This window comes from Petromyzon marinus, chromosome 16 (assembly GCF_048934315.1).
Source record: "Petromyzon marinus isolate PM22_M1 ecotype Great Lakes invasive population chromosome 16, UKy_Petmar_22M1.pri1.0, whole genome shotgun sequence".
Classification (NCBI taxonomy): Eukaryota; Metazoa; Chordata; class Hyperoartia; order Petromyzontiformes; family Petromyzontidae; genus Petromyzon; species Petromyzon marinus.
Genome location: NC_133682.1, coordinates 14,135,143 through 14,151,783, shown reverse-complemented (window position 1 = coordinate 14,151,783; position 16,641 = coordinate 14,135,143). Strand labels below are relative to the sequence as shown.

The 16,641-nt window shown below is 42.2% G+C and overlaps 1 protein-coding gene across 6 annotated transcripts in view; it reads left to right on the top strand.

Annotated features, from left to right (window-relative positions):
• Positions 1-16,641, top strand: part of LOC116942819 (ELMO domain-containing protein 1-like) — a 48,253-nt gene that overhangs the window by 24,533 nt on the left and 7,079 nt on the right. For 5 of the 6 annotated variants that reach the window (XR_004402855.2, XM_032955134.2, XM_032955136.2 and 2 more), the window contains one exon: positions 6,426-6,449. The exons of the other annotated variant lie outside the window; for it this stretch is intronic. Coding sequence is in view for 4 of the 5 variants with exons in the window: in XM_032955134.2 (XP_032811025.2) it covers positions 6,426-6,449 (24 nt within the window). In the remaining variant the exon portion in view is untranslated. The remainder of the gene's footprint in view (positions 1-6,425; positions 6,450-16,641) is intronic. 6 annotated transcript variants of the gene reach the window in all.

Below are 16,641 nucleotides of genomic sequence, written 5' to 3'. Positions count from 1 at the left end.
ATGTTCTCGAACAAAGATAATGTGAGTTAAAAATGTTCCATAAAAAAAATGTCTTCCAACATTTTGGGCTTATTTATATAAATTGTTTGTTTTAAATCTTGACTTTCCATCATTGTATGACTTTGATCATTTGGATTCACATTGCTTTTCTCATCCCTGCATAGGATGGCTAATTTTTGAAATAAACTCCCAGCTCATTCAAATACTGATAAGATTCATTTATGTTTAAATGAAAGTATAGCTTTTTTATAGGTATATGCCCAAATTCTATTCTAAGCTATGAAGGTAAATTGATTTACGTTGACATTATTTAGAATGGCAAGTACCTTTGTTTGAATTAGTTCAACGTTTTAATTTGAAGAACAATACATTAGAATCATAATCTTTTTTTTATCCTGGAGAATCTGATGAGTTATGAAGCTCTTTTTCACAGATGTCCAGTAGGGGCACGGGGTCAAAAATTTCCAACAACAAAAGTTACCACGAGCAGAAAGACATCCAGCACCACTCATAATGTGTCGCTCTACTCACGATCTTATAATAAGTTATTTTAGTTTCGCTTTTGGAGCCTTGGGCATTTACTATGAGTTGTAACCATCTTACACTTGCTCTGATGTGATCTCAGCAACTTTTAGCAAGGCAAAGTGCTTAAATGCAGAATGTTTTACTTTTCTTGATTGATGTTTTCTTTTCTTAAGCTAATATTTCCACGTGCTGGTGGCTTTCTGTCCAACGAGTCTCACGCTAATTTCGCTAATTTCTTCCTGCGCGTCGGCAGTAAGCAGTGCTGTCACAATACATGTTCCACTTTTTGCCATTGTGCACAGTGGGAATGTTAAAATCACCATGATAAATGTTTTCACGTGACAGCATGTCAACAGCTCCCATTTGATTTCAGAGTTATCTTTGTAGAAAAGGTGTGGATGAAGATCAGGATATGTATGTAACAATAACGTCGGCATCTGCATATAATTATCTCTGTGGGAGAAACTAAAAAGGAAACTGTACACTTACATTTATAACAGAGTAAACTTTTCTGGGATCGCTGAAAATAATTGTTCATACATGCACATTCACATTGTACTAAGTGTACTTTAAAAGGCCAGGCTGACTGAACGTGATATTTCAACAACTGTCTCAACTTAACAATAATTTTCTACCCCCACCCGCAAAGGATAATGTTAATTTGGCTCTTTTCGGATTGGGTCATGTTTTCAATATTAATGCAAACCACATCCTCGTGACAGACACTTCACTTTATTAAATGTATTATCCCAGTGTTACAATCACCACTGCCTTTTTGTTAATGTGTTTCGATAGACCTAATAGAAACATCACACGCTTGAGAGACATTGTGCAAATCCTGTTTTGCTTGACATGTTAGTGTTTTATGTATTTTTGGCCTTAAAATATTGACGCATATAAATTAATTAACAATGCTCTATCACTTTTTTTCATCCCCGCCATGACCATGGCGCAGGGGTGGTTTGAGTTATGACACCCCAGCCACCTTGGAATAAACTGGAATGTTTTTCTAATGCGTTCCATGTTGCACCCAAAATTTATTATGTAAGCTTTTGAATCCCCCCCCCCCCCACAACAAAGCAGTAATGTCAGCATTTTAAAGTGAGGATCCAAAACTATCACTTACTGGCGCTATCTGTTTAGGAGTAAGATTGTTTAACACTTAGGTTTTCACGAATAACATTATCCAAAATAGAGGTTTTTTTGGGTTAGATTGTGTAAATAAAAATGTGTTGTTAAACACGCCACCACCCGACACAGCCAATTTGTAATGTTTGTCACTTCAACAAAACATCCCAATTAGTTTATATTTCAAACTGGAAACTGGAAGACTTCTTCTCGATTCTGGCAAATCGCCTGATGAAGCTGGTTGTAATCACCAGTGAAACGTCGTACTCAAATTGTAAATGTGGGTTTCTTCACCAACACACCAGTGTGCTGAAGTAGTAACTAATTGGCACGTTTTTTACATGACAACCCCGACTAATTGGCTGTGGTGGGATGGTGGTGGGTTTAACGACACGTGTACATGATCCAACCAAAAAAAACCCTTTATTATGGGCTATTTGTTAGATATTTTAATTGCTTCAAGGGTCACGTGATTAGGTCGCCTAACCAGGCTATAAATTCCACTTGGCTTGCTACCATGTAATGCAAATGGCGTGCACGTGATGGACAGAACAGGAACTGACCTCACAAAGCAAGGAGAGTAGTTCAGCACACACCGGTGTAACCCCACAACATTTACAATTGTGGGTTTACTCTCCAACACGTCGAGTTTAACAACACATTTATGTTTATGCGGTCGAACCCAAAAACCGCTTATGGATGAGTAAGATTGAAAATGATTGTAAAAAAATAGGGTGTCATTCGCTTTTTAAAAATTAACATCCAAATGGAGCTGGGATATCTGTTTATTTGAGATATCAATTAGCCCACCGATTATCTGTTTAATTTCATGTTGCCCAAATAATTTGGCAACATGAAAATACTTGGAAAAAAAGTACAGTAAAACCTTGGATTGCGAGTAACTTGGTCTGCGAGTGTTTTGCAAGACGAGCAATTTTTAAAAATAAATTTTAACTTGATAAACGAGCGAGGTCTTACAATACGAGTAGTACGTACTATTTAGTTGTTTTCATTTATTTTATTTTACCTACGTGACTTTACCGAAAAAACCAAAGAGTATGAATCCTTGAAGTCACGAAAGCTTCAAATCTAGAAGTACGTATACGCTTTGTCTGCCGAGCGTCACGTGATCACAACTGAGCCGATGGTTCTTCTCTCTCTCTGCGGGATTGTGGGTAATCGTCTCCCATGCTCGGTCTCAGTCGGCGTGCCTCACTCGTGTATAGTCAACATCCGTGCGAGCGTATACTGTTTACTATAGTGTTGTGACCAAGTGTGTGTGCGTAAAGCATTTTTTTTTATTTTGTGTCCAAGTGTAGTGGTTGTTCTTTAGTAACTGTACTGCAACAATGTCCCCCATGAAATCCTCAAAAGGAGGCAAAAGCAAGTGTCATTGGATAGGTTCCTTGTTAAAGTCGCACAAAAAGAAACAGATTCCAGTGAGCCAACAGATGCCAGTGATTCCGTTAGTGGCAGTGAAAGTCGTCCTACACAATAACCCTCCTCTCCTCTCTCTCGTCTTCCTCGCACCAGACACGATTAAATTTAATTAATAAATTTGATTACTTTATATTAAATTTAAAGAATATAAATATAAAAAGGTATTTTGTATTACTAATTTTTATATGAATATTTTTTGGGTTGTGGAACGAATCATCTGAGTTTCCATTATTTCTTAAGGGAAAATTCGCTTTGATATACGAGTGCTTTGGATTACAAACACGTTTCCGGAACGAATGATGTTCGCAGTCCAAGGTTTTACTGTTACCTGTTGACTTTCTGAAAAGTAGTCCTCATTATAATGGCCCTGATTATCAGTTTTGAAAGTACTTTTTTCACTTAAAAGTTAAACATTATTTATTAGGTATGTCAGTTATAATTAGCTGACTATTAGTATCTGATAATGATCACTCCTCCAAATGACTGTTCCATTGGCCATTTGGATACAGTAATTTTGAGATTGGATGCAAGCATGACCGAATTGTGTCAGATACAACCATGCACCCGTAATGTCATAATGTAAATAGCCCAAGTCCGTGAGTTTGCTCATCACTGAAATTAAATTATATTTCATTTGTCCCCAAATGATGCCCATTCTGAATCAATGCATCCCAGTAGCAATTGTGTACACAAATCGATCTGTGGACAAGTTGTACTTCATTGATTATAAGTGGTGGGGTGTGACCCATTCAGCAAATGTCTCACAAGAAGATGCATTGGGTACAATAAAACACTGAACAATTATTGGCTTATAATTGTAAAGAGTAATCAACTTGTTCTTGCGTGCTACCTCCATATTAGCACCATGGCCGATTTGTGAAACATGTAAATGTAAGCATGCAATCGGATTTATATGCATGCATAATACATTTGTGCGCCTGTACAAAACATGCATGGTGTATGTGATTTGTATTATCCACTGCAGTAAACGTAATTAAAAATCAATGATGTAATGAACGGCATTGATAAAGCAATGACTAAACTGCAAATGTTCTTCTGACAATCGGTTGGCTGTGCGGCACACAATGAGTTACTGTCGCCAATAAGCTATGAATGTAGTGGGACTGGCAAACTCCCTTATATCCTTCTGGTTTTCGAAATATTGTGATGCCACATTGTGCAATACGATATATGTTCCACGATTATTGTATAGCATGTTCTGAAAAAAAGTACTTCGATCACCAACGCAGTTGCTATTTCTTTAATACTTTTTTTTGCTAAATCACAAGATGACAAACTATAATTCGAGTTTTAAGTCGATAAGTTTACCCATTAAGTTGTTAGGCCTTTGCGCTAATTCTGTGGGTTAAGGTATATAGTATGGAATTAGTTAATTTAATTATTCAACTTTGTATTTTGTGACTTACAGCAAGTGCATTACCATTATAGCTTGTAAAGATGCAGTGATTTAAATACTTAAGTCAGGCTTAAAGTGACCTACAGTTGAATACATTTTAAGTAAGCATTCTTTATACCAGAAGTGCAGCACAGCACAAAACAATATAATTCAGATGCGAGAAACAATTACAAATGTATGGAAAACTGATGATTGTCATTTTGTGAAATTGATATGAATGTGTCTTGAAAAATTATATTGCGATCAATGCACTATACATGTGAGTGTAATTGCGTGTCGTCATTTGCATGCGCTTGTGTCGATATTTTTTTACACGTCTTACAACCTTGCATCCTACATTATGTTTTGCTTATTTTTGTCAATCTGCACCTCTATTGAAATGTACTCCTGTTACATAACTAAATTAATGAGTGATCACGTGAATATACATTGGTTGGCAGTTTTGTTGTGAATTATATTCCAAGAACATTGTCGGTAACATGTTACCATCGGCACATTACTAATGGAAAGTGTTGGTAATGTCCTTATAATTACCCCATATTCGGTGTGTAATCAAATAATATAATCAGATGCCCTGCTTTTATCGTTTTTTTTCGATTAGTCTCTTGTTAAATGGCAAAACGCTTCTCAACCCTAGCGGAGTAATGGTGGTGTCATCAACTGGGGTCAAATTGAGGACAGCAGCAGTCTTTGCACATCGTTAATGACCAAATTCACGACGTTTCAGTCGCAACACAAGCGTCTGTCATCAGGTGAGAAAGAATGATCTGTTGTTGTGGCTTTATATAGGTATGGGAGGGTGGGATGGGGGGTGGTTTGTAGAATATCCATTCCTCCTGAGAGCCTGGCGTACGTGCGGAGGAATGGATATTCTGACCACACAATCCGCAAAGCTGCATCCCAAACCATGGGTAGAGAACCATCTGAGAATCCAATCAAAACCATCACCTTGCCATACATAGCAGGGGTCACCAAAAGGATTTACAAAACCTTGAACAAACACAAGATCCAAGTTCAGTTCAGTATAGTGCACAAAATCAGTGATTTGATCCCATCGGTGAAGGATGCGATTTGGGACATGCAATGTCCTGGTGTCTATAAGCTGAGTTGTGTCTGCAGCAGCAGTTACATTTGTAAAACGAAGCGACATGTCTCAGACCGGGTTCGCGAACACAAAGCGGATTTGAACCCCCCTCTCCCCCCCATGAACTCCTGCAGCCACGACTCTACCCACCTTCCCCCCCTCCCCCCGTGCCTATATAAAGCCACAACAGCAGATCATAATTTCTCACCTGATGATGGACGCTTGTGTTGCGACCGAAACGTCGTGTTCTTTTATTATGTTTTCTATCTACGTGACTTTACCGAAAGAACCAAAGAGTATGGATTCCTGCAGTCACGAAAGCTTCAAATAAAGATCAGCCCTTTTGATTTTGACCATAACCCTTACTCAATCAAAATGTACGCAGCATATTTGCAGCCTATTGTGGTGTTTGACTGACGGTGATTTTATAGTTGGTTAGTTAAAATGTGTGACTATTGTGGAGATATGGACACTGCATACTTTAATGTATTATAAACCTTGCTTTAAAACCAATTGAAGATTACAGTCAATTGTAATGAGCTCGTCTACTCAAGTGAAGCATTGGGAGAAAATATGGAGCCTGTATGGTGTAGATGGGTATCATTTATTATTTTAAGAAGTATGATTCAGTTATTTTATCAAGCAAAAGGTAACTTCAGAAGTAAAATACAAACTGAAAAATGTTACACTGTGAAATGAAAAGCATTAATGGTCATTTTTATAGTAATGCAAAGGATATTACTCTGTTTTTTGCAGTCCAATATTTTTTCCGCAATTTTGTTAATGTATTTAATTTATTTTATGTTTATTGCTGGCCTACCTGTCATACAGGGAGGCAAGGGAAAGACAGCTCAGGTAAATTTACCATATTTAATGTATCATACACAAATACACAAAGTTATGACGCTTATCGTGTCGTGAGCATTACCCATGCTTTCTTGTACGTCAAGCACATGTGATGTATCCACTGGGCAATGTCTAGGAAGCAATAATTTTTAATTCAAATACCATATCAGAAGCCTGTTTGACATTTTTATAACAATAGCTATCCAGAATATCTTTGCAATGTGTGTAAATCATTCCTACTTTCAGAAATACTGATTGTTTTTAGACAAAATGCAATAACAGCAGGGCATGGCACGTTAGCATGTGAAGGAACTGCATTAACATAGGAAGATTGACTGTCCTACCTTTTAGCTTTGTAAGAATCTGCACAGCCTGGTTGTTAAGTCACCATTCAGTCTTGTTCCTTGGAGTCAACGTTTGATTCTCCAAGGGACATTTCCAAAGCACATACTCTGCCTTAGATTTTACCTCAAAGATCATGTAACATCGATTGTTAGGATAAGCAATTGCGCTTGTATTACAGCCCATTATCTACTTTGGAAATTGCCTGTGGCTTACATGTAACTACAGCATCTGAGTCTCAGATACCCCTACTGGTTTCTCCTGCTTAAATATTTAATTGATGCAATTCAATCTGCAAAGCCAAGTAAATAATGTGATTTTCAGGTGTCTGCTCTTTAAATAGTCAGAATATTACAGGTGTCACGTTTTTGAGATATCCTGGATACTAATCTTAAAATTTTGGGCAGTGTTCCTGTTGCCTGGCGGCAGACATTTTGCCATGTACATTTTACAACATGAACAAACAATATTAATGGTCCGTAGTACAGATATTTAGGATTACCTTCAGAGGGTATCAGACTATCTTCAGGTCGATGCTTGACCAGTGGCATTGACCTATGTGACATTGACAAAGTGATAGTCATGGGTGGGCCCATGCAAGGTATAGAATTGTAAGCACCATTGCTTGTCATTGAAAATGAGCATGCACATTCTGTCATTGCCCTGCACCTCCGATTAGCGCTGGTCGGCTGCGTACGGTGCGAAAGAAGTTCAGCATACATATGTAGTGTCAATGGAGCGGGAGACAAGGTCCTTCAGGAGGCACCTTCTTTATTCACACTTTCAGGTTCACAGGTTTGCCCTCGCTTCTCCCAAGTCATATAGCTAACCTTGGCACAACCCTGACCGTGTTACACTGACGGCGTCGACTGAGACAGCCAACAACTATCCGGCCGCACAATATCTAGCGAAGACGGCAGCGACGAAGTCGGCGAAGATGACAGCAACGACAAGACTAGTCCACTTCCCAGAACCGGCAGCCATGAGCTTCCACTCTCCGCTGCTTTTATCCTACTCCACGCGGCCTGGCTCTGCGCTGGCCGCGCCTCCCCTCTCGAACCCACTGGCGAGTTCCAGGGGCTTCCAGACGGGGTCTCTGTGACCCTTGCCCCAGTTCCTCCGCCCTGCTGACACACCTGCGTAAGTGCTCACCGGCGTGTGTACTGCTCGTTCACCGCAGTTGTCATTGCTGGACAACAGATGGCGCTATTGCACTACATCACCCCCCTCCCGTTAGAAAAAACAGCCGCCCCGGCTGATATCCAGCAACGGCAAGCGGGCAGACAGGCAGAGCAACCTCCAACCTCGAAGAACACCATCAACACAACTTTAAAAAAAAATCCTTTTTACCAAGCCAACCCCTCGAAAAAAAAAGAAAACCCTTTGGTCGCGATGTTTCCTGCGACTGCACAGCACAACCGCGGCGCCTCCCGCGAACCGTCACCACACAACATAATCGCGGCATGGGCAATAAATCCCGCCAGGGAACGCACAACCGCGACGCTCCCCCCCCACACCCCCCCCCCCCCCCCCCGCGAACGGATAGCACACAACACAGCCTACACAATTCCCCCCCACCCTCCAAATCCCACCTTGCAAGGGAGAGTCCGCTTTTACCGGACATAACTCGCATGAGCCGGTCCTTAACACCGGTCACCCCTGTCATTGGCAGGGTCTTGCGTCTTGGGATTCCTAGGAACGGGAACATCAATGGCCTAAAGGGTGCGGCCTCTCCCTGGTTTCCCCCCACCCCCCCTGGATCCAGTCCCCGACATGTCGCACATGGCGGTCTCGGTAAATATCAGAGACTCGGATCCGGCGGAGCTTGGGACGACGTTGCCGGCGAATCGGAGGACGTCAGTGGCACTGCCGGCGTCCCCGTGACACCCCGGTACTATATGGCAATGTGGCCCGACCGCCCACACTTGAAACATTCGGCCGGGGGACCCCAGGGCGGAGGAGGCTCCCCCGGTTGCCATTCGACCCGTGGGGACCTTGTCCTGCGTGTCCCCCGGCCACCAACCACAGCCATCATGTCCTCCATCTGCCATGGCCCAGTCTCCACTTTTGGCCAATGCTGGTGGCCCTCGTAGACCTGAATTTCTTTGGCTACCTTTAGGGACAAGATCCCCGCGTCGTCGGCGAAGGGCACGGCGATTTTCAACTCCCGCGCCAGCGCCCTCAGCCTTTTTGCCGCCAGGGAGTCGAGCACTCCCTCACCCATGTGAGGGTATGCCTTCCGTCCCAGCGCCCGCAGCGCCTCCCGGAAAGCGTAGGGCATCTCGGCCTCCCCTCGCTTCCTCTGGAGTAACCTTGTGCGGGCGTCTTGCGGCAGGCCAAAAATGGCCCCTTGCAGCGCCGCCGACATCGGCGCCCTTCCCGCACAGTTGCGGGCTCGCCTCAAAATTGCACCCGCGGGCGACGCCAGTCCCTTCACGGGCAAAATGGCGCCCGCCATATGCACGGTCTCCGGTCCGGGCTCCTCCACTCCCGCTCCGACGAAAGTTCCAGCCGGGGTTTCCCCGTGACTCCTCTCCGCATCAGCTGATGTGTAGCCGCTCTCCCGTTGATGCGTAGCCGCTTTCCAGCTGATGCGTAGCCGCTTTCCCGCAGATGCACACGCAACTGCTATCTCACTTCCATTTATCCCAGTAATGTGTGTAACTCGTATTAGCAGTGAGATCAGCATGCTTACCTGCGAGCACGAATATGCTCCAGCGATTAATTCGGAACTAAAGTAACCCTGATGAAAAAAGAATATGCTTTATTTACCCTTTCCGGCAATGATTCAGATGTTTAAATGTTCAGTGGTCCCATGGATAAAGTAACTCCGTGCAAATATTGCCAATGAGGTCGCACATTGAACATTGTGTTCTGATCCTCGAATTCCTTACGCACCTTTAATCAAGTGCAACGCTACTGGAAATGAAGTCGAGACAAGGATGCGGCAACCGATCGCACTGACACAATGATGGCACGCACAGTTTTACAAGAACTAATTAATTTACTTTTTCGATTACCCTGCAAACTATTGTAGCTAAGAAATGTTATTGCTTGGGCAGAATGTCAGGTTTGTTTGTAATTATTTTAGCCTATTCCACTTCTAGATAGATGGGCTGCTTAATAATCAGGTGAAAGATGTTTGACATTTCACGTGTCTTTTACATAGGAGATGTATGTATGTTGAAATTATTTTGCACCGTACTTAGCCAACCGTGCTTATCGGAGGTGCAGGATATGCAAATTAAATGCAAGGCCGTTGTAAAAAAAAATACATGTTACATATTTTGAAAAAGCAGCAGCACGTTTTATTTTTATTTTGGTGTGACTGAATTTTATACCAGGATACGAATATACGTGAGTTTGTGTACATTTGGGCCACAATCTGAATGGTTTGCATTAATATGGGGTTAAAGCCATTGTGTGTGTTTTATCCAAAAGGATACCACTCAACAAATATGTCCTTTTCTCCCACCGCTCTCCATATCCATTTGCCCGCATTTGAGTGTGTCAGATTAATTCAAGGAATGATTAGGCATAGCTTAGTTATTCACCTCCCTGCCGTCTCTTGCCGGTCTGAATATCATAGGTCATTGGGAAACTGCATCTGTAGTTATGCAGCGGTGTAGTATTCAATGCAGTTTGGATTGTGCCTGAGACTAAATCTCAAGGCGTTTTTCTTGTCGCTCTGAAGGAGTCCACCCGATGGAGCAAAAAGCTTTGAGGAGAGAGACCACGACTAATAATCTGCAGTCAAAACGAATGTCTGGGGCCATTGGGCAGTGCCGTGCTGAAGACACTCCGTAGTGCTGAGCCTAGTCCAAGATTGTCATCTAGAAACAAATGCAACCGGAAATTGGTGGTTTTGAAAGCCAATAGTTTTGCACGCTTGTTTATTGCACAAGGCCTTAAGCCATGCGAACAAAACAACCTTGTAGGGTTTTTGTTGTTGTAATAAAGAGCAATGTTGCCATCGTGTCGTACTGTTATGTTGGGTTCATTTATCTTTTCAGCACAGATTGCCACCTTCCCTGCAGGGTGTTCTGTGTAAGCGTGCAAAATGTCAATAATTATAGATAACCCACTGGGCCGCTGGTGCTTTATGATTACCCAAAGCAACAGCAGGCGCACTCAATCTAGCAGAGCTCATTGTCCTCAGTGGGAAACTTCAATTGGAGATGCATTTATGTTAAGTTTTTGGAATGTTGCAGGCTGGCTTTGTTATGTTCAGGAGTACCCAGACCTAGAGCACACGGACCCAATTGATGTTGGATTGCAGCAGCAGGTGATCAAGCAGTGCGTTTATTCATTGTGACTTGTGTGTACCGCCGCATTTTGGCAAAAATTAGAAGCATTTGAATTAATCGCGAAACAAAAAACACGCGCTGATTGCTTTCTTTTTTTCTTCCCTGTGATGAATTTTCATCGCACGCGCCAGAGGGTCGGTTGTCATGAAACCCTGATTCATCTGCGTACACGGGTGTCACTGCTGAGAAGCGCTGCTCACATGGGGAATGTGACTCATTTTGGACCTACGTCACAATGTCATCGAGTCGCGTTGTACAAATACTGGTGTGGTATATTTCAAGGCTTGCGCCAAATGCTTCATGGTCCAAGCTCTGCCGCATTCATACCATCTAAAAGTTAATAGAAGAGAGTTTTGGGCAGAAATCTCAATGCAACATTACATTTGTCTTTTTTTATATATATACCGTTGGGTTTTTTCTCTTTCTCACGTTGGTGTTTGTAGTGGCTCCGTGGAAATTGTACATGTTTGAGGGGATGAAAGGTGACAATCTTACCCTAGCCACCCAACCAGCTCGATTCTACCAGGCACCATATTGCTGAATGCATATTTATTTATTTATTTTGTCAATCCTTTGCTCGGTGAAAGCCTCTCTCCAGCATGTGTCAGTCGTAGAGCTGCTTAGCCATTTTCCATCATGCTGCTCAAGTGAGGTTGGAGTAAGGGATCCATGACTGATTGATATGCCATTTGCCGCTGGTGTTTACAATGGCCAAAAATCTAAACCAGGTTGCCTGGTTTGTAGGGCAGTTCGTTAACCACTGTGCCATCACTCCAAGCATTGGGTAATTATATTTCTTTTTACAAATGCGACCAGAATTACAGCACTTTTTAAAATTAGTATTTGAATATACACTTTGTGAGGCATGCTAATACGCACGGACACATTTACTGTGTTATATTCTTGGGTCTTTTGGTTAAGTCACGTAGATACGTTAAAAAGTGAATACAAAAATAACAAAAAAACTGAGACATTTCGATCGCAACATTGATCGAAACGTCGTAGTTTTTTGTTTGTTATTTTTTTGTTATTTTCTCTTAACCTATCTACGTGACTTTACCGAAAAGAGCCAAGGATATGAATACCTGTAGTCACGAAAGCTTTAAGTCAACATTTAGATTTACTGTGATGGATCAATATTTCGACCAAGACAATGAGGTGACTAAGTGCCAGACTGGCAGTGGCATTAACACTGCCTATCCTTTTTCCTGTGTTAGGCTCTTACAGCTGTACTAATTAATACTCCTTCACTATTCGGGTTACCTGTCTGTCTGTACAGTGTGGGAAAAAAAGTATTTGATCCCCTGCTGATTTTTTTACGTTTGCCCACTGACAAAGAAATGATCAGTCTATAATTTTAATGGTAGGTTTATTTGAACAGTAAGAGTCAGAATAACAACAAGAAAATCCAGAAAAACGCATGTCAAAAATGTTCTAAATGGATTTGCATTTTAATGTGGGAAATAAGTATTTGACCCCCTCTCAATCAGAAAGATTTCTGGCTCCCAGGTGTCTGTTATACAGGTAACGAGCTGAGGGAGTGCTCCTAATCTCAGCTTGTTACCAGACACATGTCCACAGAAGCAATCAATCAATCAGATTCCAAACTCTCCACCATGGCCAAGACCAAAGAGCTCTCCAAGGATGTCAGGGACAAGATTGTAGACCTACACAAGGCTGGAATGGGCTACAAGACCATTGCCAAGCGGCTTGGTGAGAAGGTGACAACAGTTGGTGCGATTATTCGCAAATGGAAGAAACACAAAATAACTGTCAATTTCCCTCGGCCTGGGGCTCCATGCAAGATCTCACCTCGTGGAGTTGCAATGATCATGATAACGGTGAGGAATCAGGCCAGAACTACACAAGAGGATCTTGTCAATGATCTCAAGGCAGCTGGGACCATAGTCACCAAGCAAACAATTGGTAACACACTATGCCGTGAAGGACTGAAATCCTGCAGTGCCCGCAAGGTCCCCCTGCTCAAAAAAGCACATATACATGCCTGTATGAAGTTTTCCAATGAACATCTGAATGATTCAGAGGACAACTGGGTGAAAGTGTTGTGGTCAGATGAGACCAAAATGGAGCTCTTTGGCATCAACTCAACTCGCTGTGTTTGGAGGAGGAATGTTGCCTATGACCCCAAGAACACCATCCCCACCGTCAAACATGGAGATGGAAACATTATGCTTTGGGCGTGTTTTTCTGCTAAGGGGACAGGACAACTTCACCGCATCAAAGGGATGATGGACGGGGCCATGTACCGTCATATCTTGGGTGAGAATCTCCTTCCCTTAGCCAGGGCATTGAAAATGGGTCGTGGATGGGTATTCCAGCATGACAATGACCCAAAACACACGGCCAAGGCAACAAAGGAGTGGCTCAAGAAGGACATTAAGGTCCTGGAGTGGCCTAGCCAGTTTCCAGACCTTAATCCCATAGAAAATCTGTGGAGGGAGCTGAAGGTTCGAGTTGCCAAACGTCAGCCTCGAAACCTTAATGACTTGGAGAAGATCTGCAAAGAGGAGTGGAACAAAGTCCCTCCTGAGATGTGTGCAAACCTGGTGGCCAATTACAAGAAACGTCTGACCTCTGTGATTGCCAACAAGGGTTTTGCCACCAAGTACTAAGTCATGTTTTGCAGAGGGGTCAAATACTTATTTCCCTCATTAAAATGCAAATCAATTTATAACATTTTTGACATGCGTTTTTCTGGATTTTGTTGTTATTCTGTCTCTCACTGTTCAAATAAATCTACCATTAAAATTATAGACTGATCATTTCTTTGTCAGTGGGCAAACGTACAAAATCAGCAGGGGATCAAATACTTTTTCCCTCACTCTCTATTAGCTCAGGATGTCTAGCATGATCGCCGTTGCTTGTGTTGACTGAGATTTTTTTATTTATGTATTCGGAAATCCACATGGCAAAATTGTGGGACGTTTTGACCACTTTACCTATTACACAAATTAATTCCACATTTCTGAGATTGTATTTATTCTGCCTCAAAAGATCCAGGGCTATTAAACAATTCTAGGATTACACTGATCGACGATTTTTTAGACGTCGTCTGCTTCGGGGATGAAATGTGCTGTTTTTTTGTGGATTTTGACGTGCTGAATTCAAATATGACAATTAAAACAACTGATTGGCTACTGTTCCCAAGATATTTATGTTTTTACCATTTACGTCTATGTATATTGCGTAGATAGAGTTTTACTCATAAATTGTAAACCTAGGTCTTTTCATGTGTTTATGGTTGCTTGACATGATAACAAGTCACCTGTCCTGTTCATGTAACACTTTAAAAATCAGCAAAAGGGTTATATGGATAAAATGTATTATGAAACGAAACGCTAAAAACTATTATGCATATATAAATACATAGTGTAGTCCTCATTCAGTGTCGACTCGGCGCATCTTCGCTTGTCTCTTGTATTAATTAAATGGAGCATCTCTTTTCACTGTCCAGCCCACAGTCTGCAAGCATTGATGGGCTCCATTTTTGCCCCGATAGCGTTTCTCCATTGGTTGCAATGTCCCGGTGAAATCGCTCGCCACGCTCGTAGCGCACTCCTTCGCAGTTTGGTGGGAAAAAATCTAGATGAGAGTGCAAAAAAATTATCTTTGGTGACATGTTGCAACCAAGGCTTTTGTATGCCTTGAGGTTTTTCACCAACTCCCTGTAGTGTTCTACCTTGTTGTTTCTGAGAAAATTTGTTGCCACTAACTGTGGAAGGCTTTCCATGACGTCTTTTCCTTGCCACGCAGTGCACCGTCCAATGCATCCTCTCGAAGAAGTTCACAAATCTGAGGACCAACAAAGACACCTTCCTTTATCTTAGCTTCACTTAACCTTGGAAATTTTCCACGGAGGTACTTGAAAGCTGCTTGTGTTTTGTCCATGGCTTTGACAAAGCTCTTCACCAGACCAAGCTTGTTGTGTAGGGGTGGTAACAAAATCTTCCTTGATTCAACAAGTGGTGGATACTGAACACTTCTCGTCCCAGGCTTCAATGACTGTCGGAGTGGCCAATCTATCTTGATGTAGTGGGAATCTCTCATACTTTGTGTATTCAGTCTGCAGACCAAGGAAGAGAGCAACAACCTTCAAATCGCCACAAAGCTGCCATTGATGTTGGTCATAGTTTATGCACCTCAAAAGTTATTTCATGTTGTCATAGGTTTCCTTCATATGGACTGCATGACCAACTGGAATTGATGGCAAAACATTTACATTTTGCAGCAAAACAGCTTTAAGACTCATCTTCGATGAATCAATGTACAGTCTCCACTCATCTGGATCATGAACGATGTTGAGGGCTGCCATCACACCATCGATGTTGCAGGCTACAAGATCACCTTCCATGAAGAAGATTGGGACAAGATCCTTTTGATGGTCACAGAACATGGAAACCCTCACATCACCTGCCAGGAGATTCCACTGCTGCAGTCTGGGGCCCAACAGCTCTGCCTTACTCTTGAGTAGTTCCAAATCCCTGACAAGGTCTTTCAGTTCACCTTGTGTAATGAGGAGTGGTTCAGAGGAAGAGGATGAGAGAAAATCTGGATCATGTGACCTTGATGGTTCAGGACCAGAAGTTTCATCCTCGTCTGACTCAAGTGAGTGATTCTGGTGCATCAAGAACCGGGAGTCCTTCTCCGTGGGGTACTGCGCGTATAACTGATGGAATTTCGATGTAAAGCTTTCGTGACTGCAAGGATTCATCTTCTTTGGTTCTTTCGGTAAAGTCACGTTTGGAGGACAGCGCACTCCAGCGCTGTCCTCCAGACAGTCTCGTCCCCTTCACCTGGTGAAGGCCGCTTGTGTTGTGGCCGAAACGTCGTGAGAATATTATCGTGTTATTTTATCAATTTATTATTTTATTCTCATTCTACATGACTTTACCGAAAGAACCAAAGAAAACTGATGGAATGTTTGGATAATGGACAGTCCACTTTGTATTCTTTGACGCACCTTTCCCAACTGGAGGCGCCATGCAGAAGTAACAATTGCTGATATGATCTTTTGGCTCTCTCCAAATCATTGGCACTACAAAAGGCATAGATTTCCTTTTACTGTTCAACCACTGGCAAAGATTTGTTGCACAAGTGTTGCAACATATGTATAGGGCCCACTTTTTGTCCTGATTTCGAATTTTGCAGCCAGAATAAAGGTGATAGGCTTTCCTAACCATAGTGCTTATACTGCGCTTTTGTGATGCAAAAGTCACTTCACCACAAACATAGCAGAAGTTATCTGCTTTGTTCACACAAGTACGAGGCATCTCTGCTCACTTTGGCTAAACAGAAATGTGTCCCTTTGCAAAATCAAACATTGACAAATAAGCGAGCACGACACTGTATGATTTCTCGAGCTGATGTAGGGAAATTTGTTCAGCAGAGGGATGTAAGCCTAGTTATGATGGCATCATCCATGACTTCGAGGAATAACATAATGCAGTTCATGTCATGTATGACACAATACCAGGTTCAGATTCCATAATTCATTGTTTTGCTCAAAAAGCAAGTACTGTCCAAACCCAGTC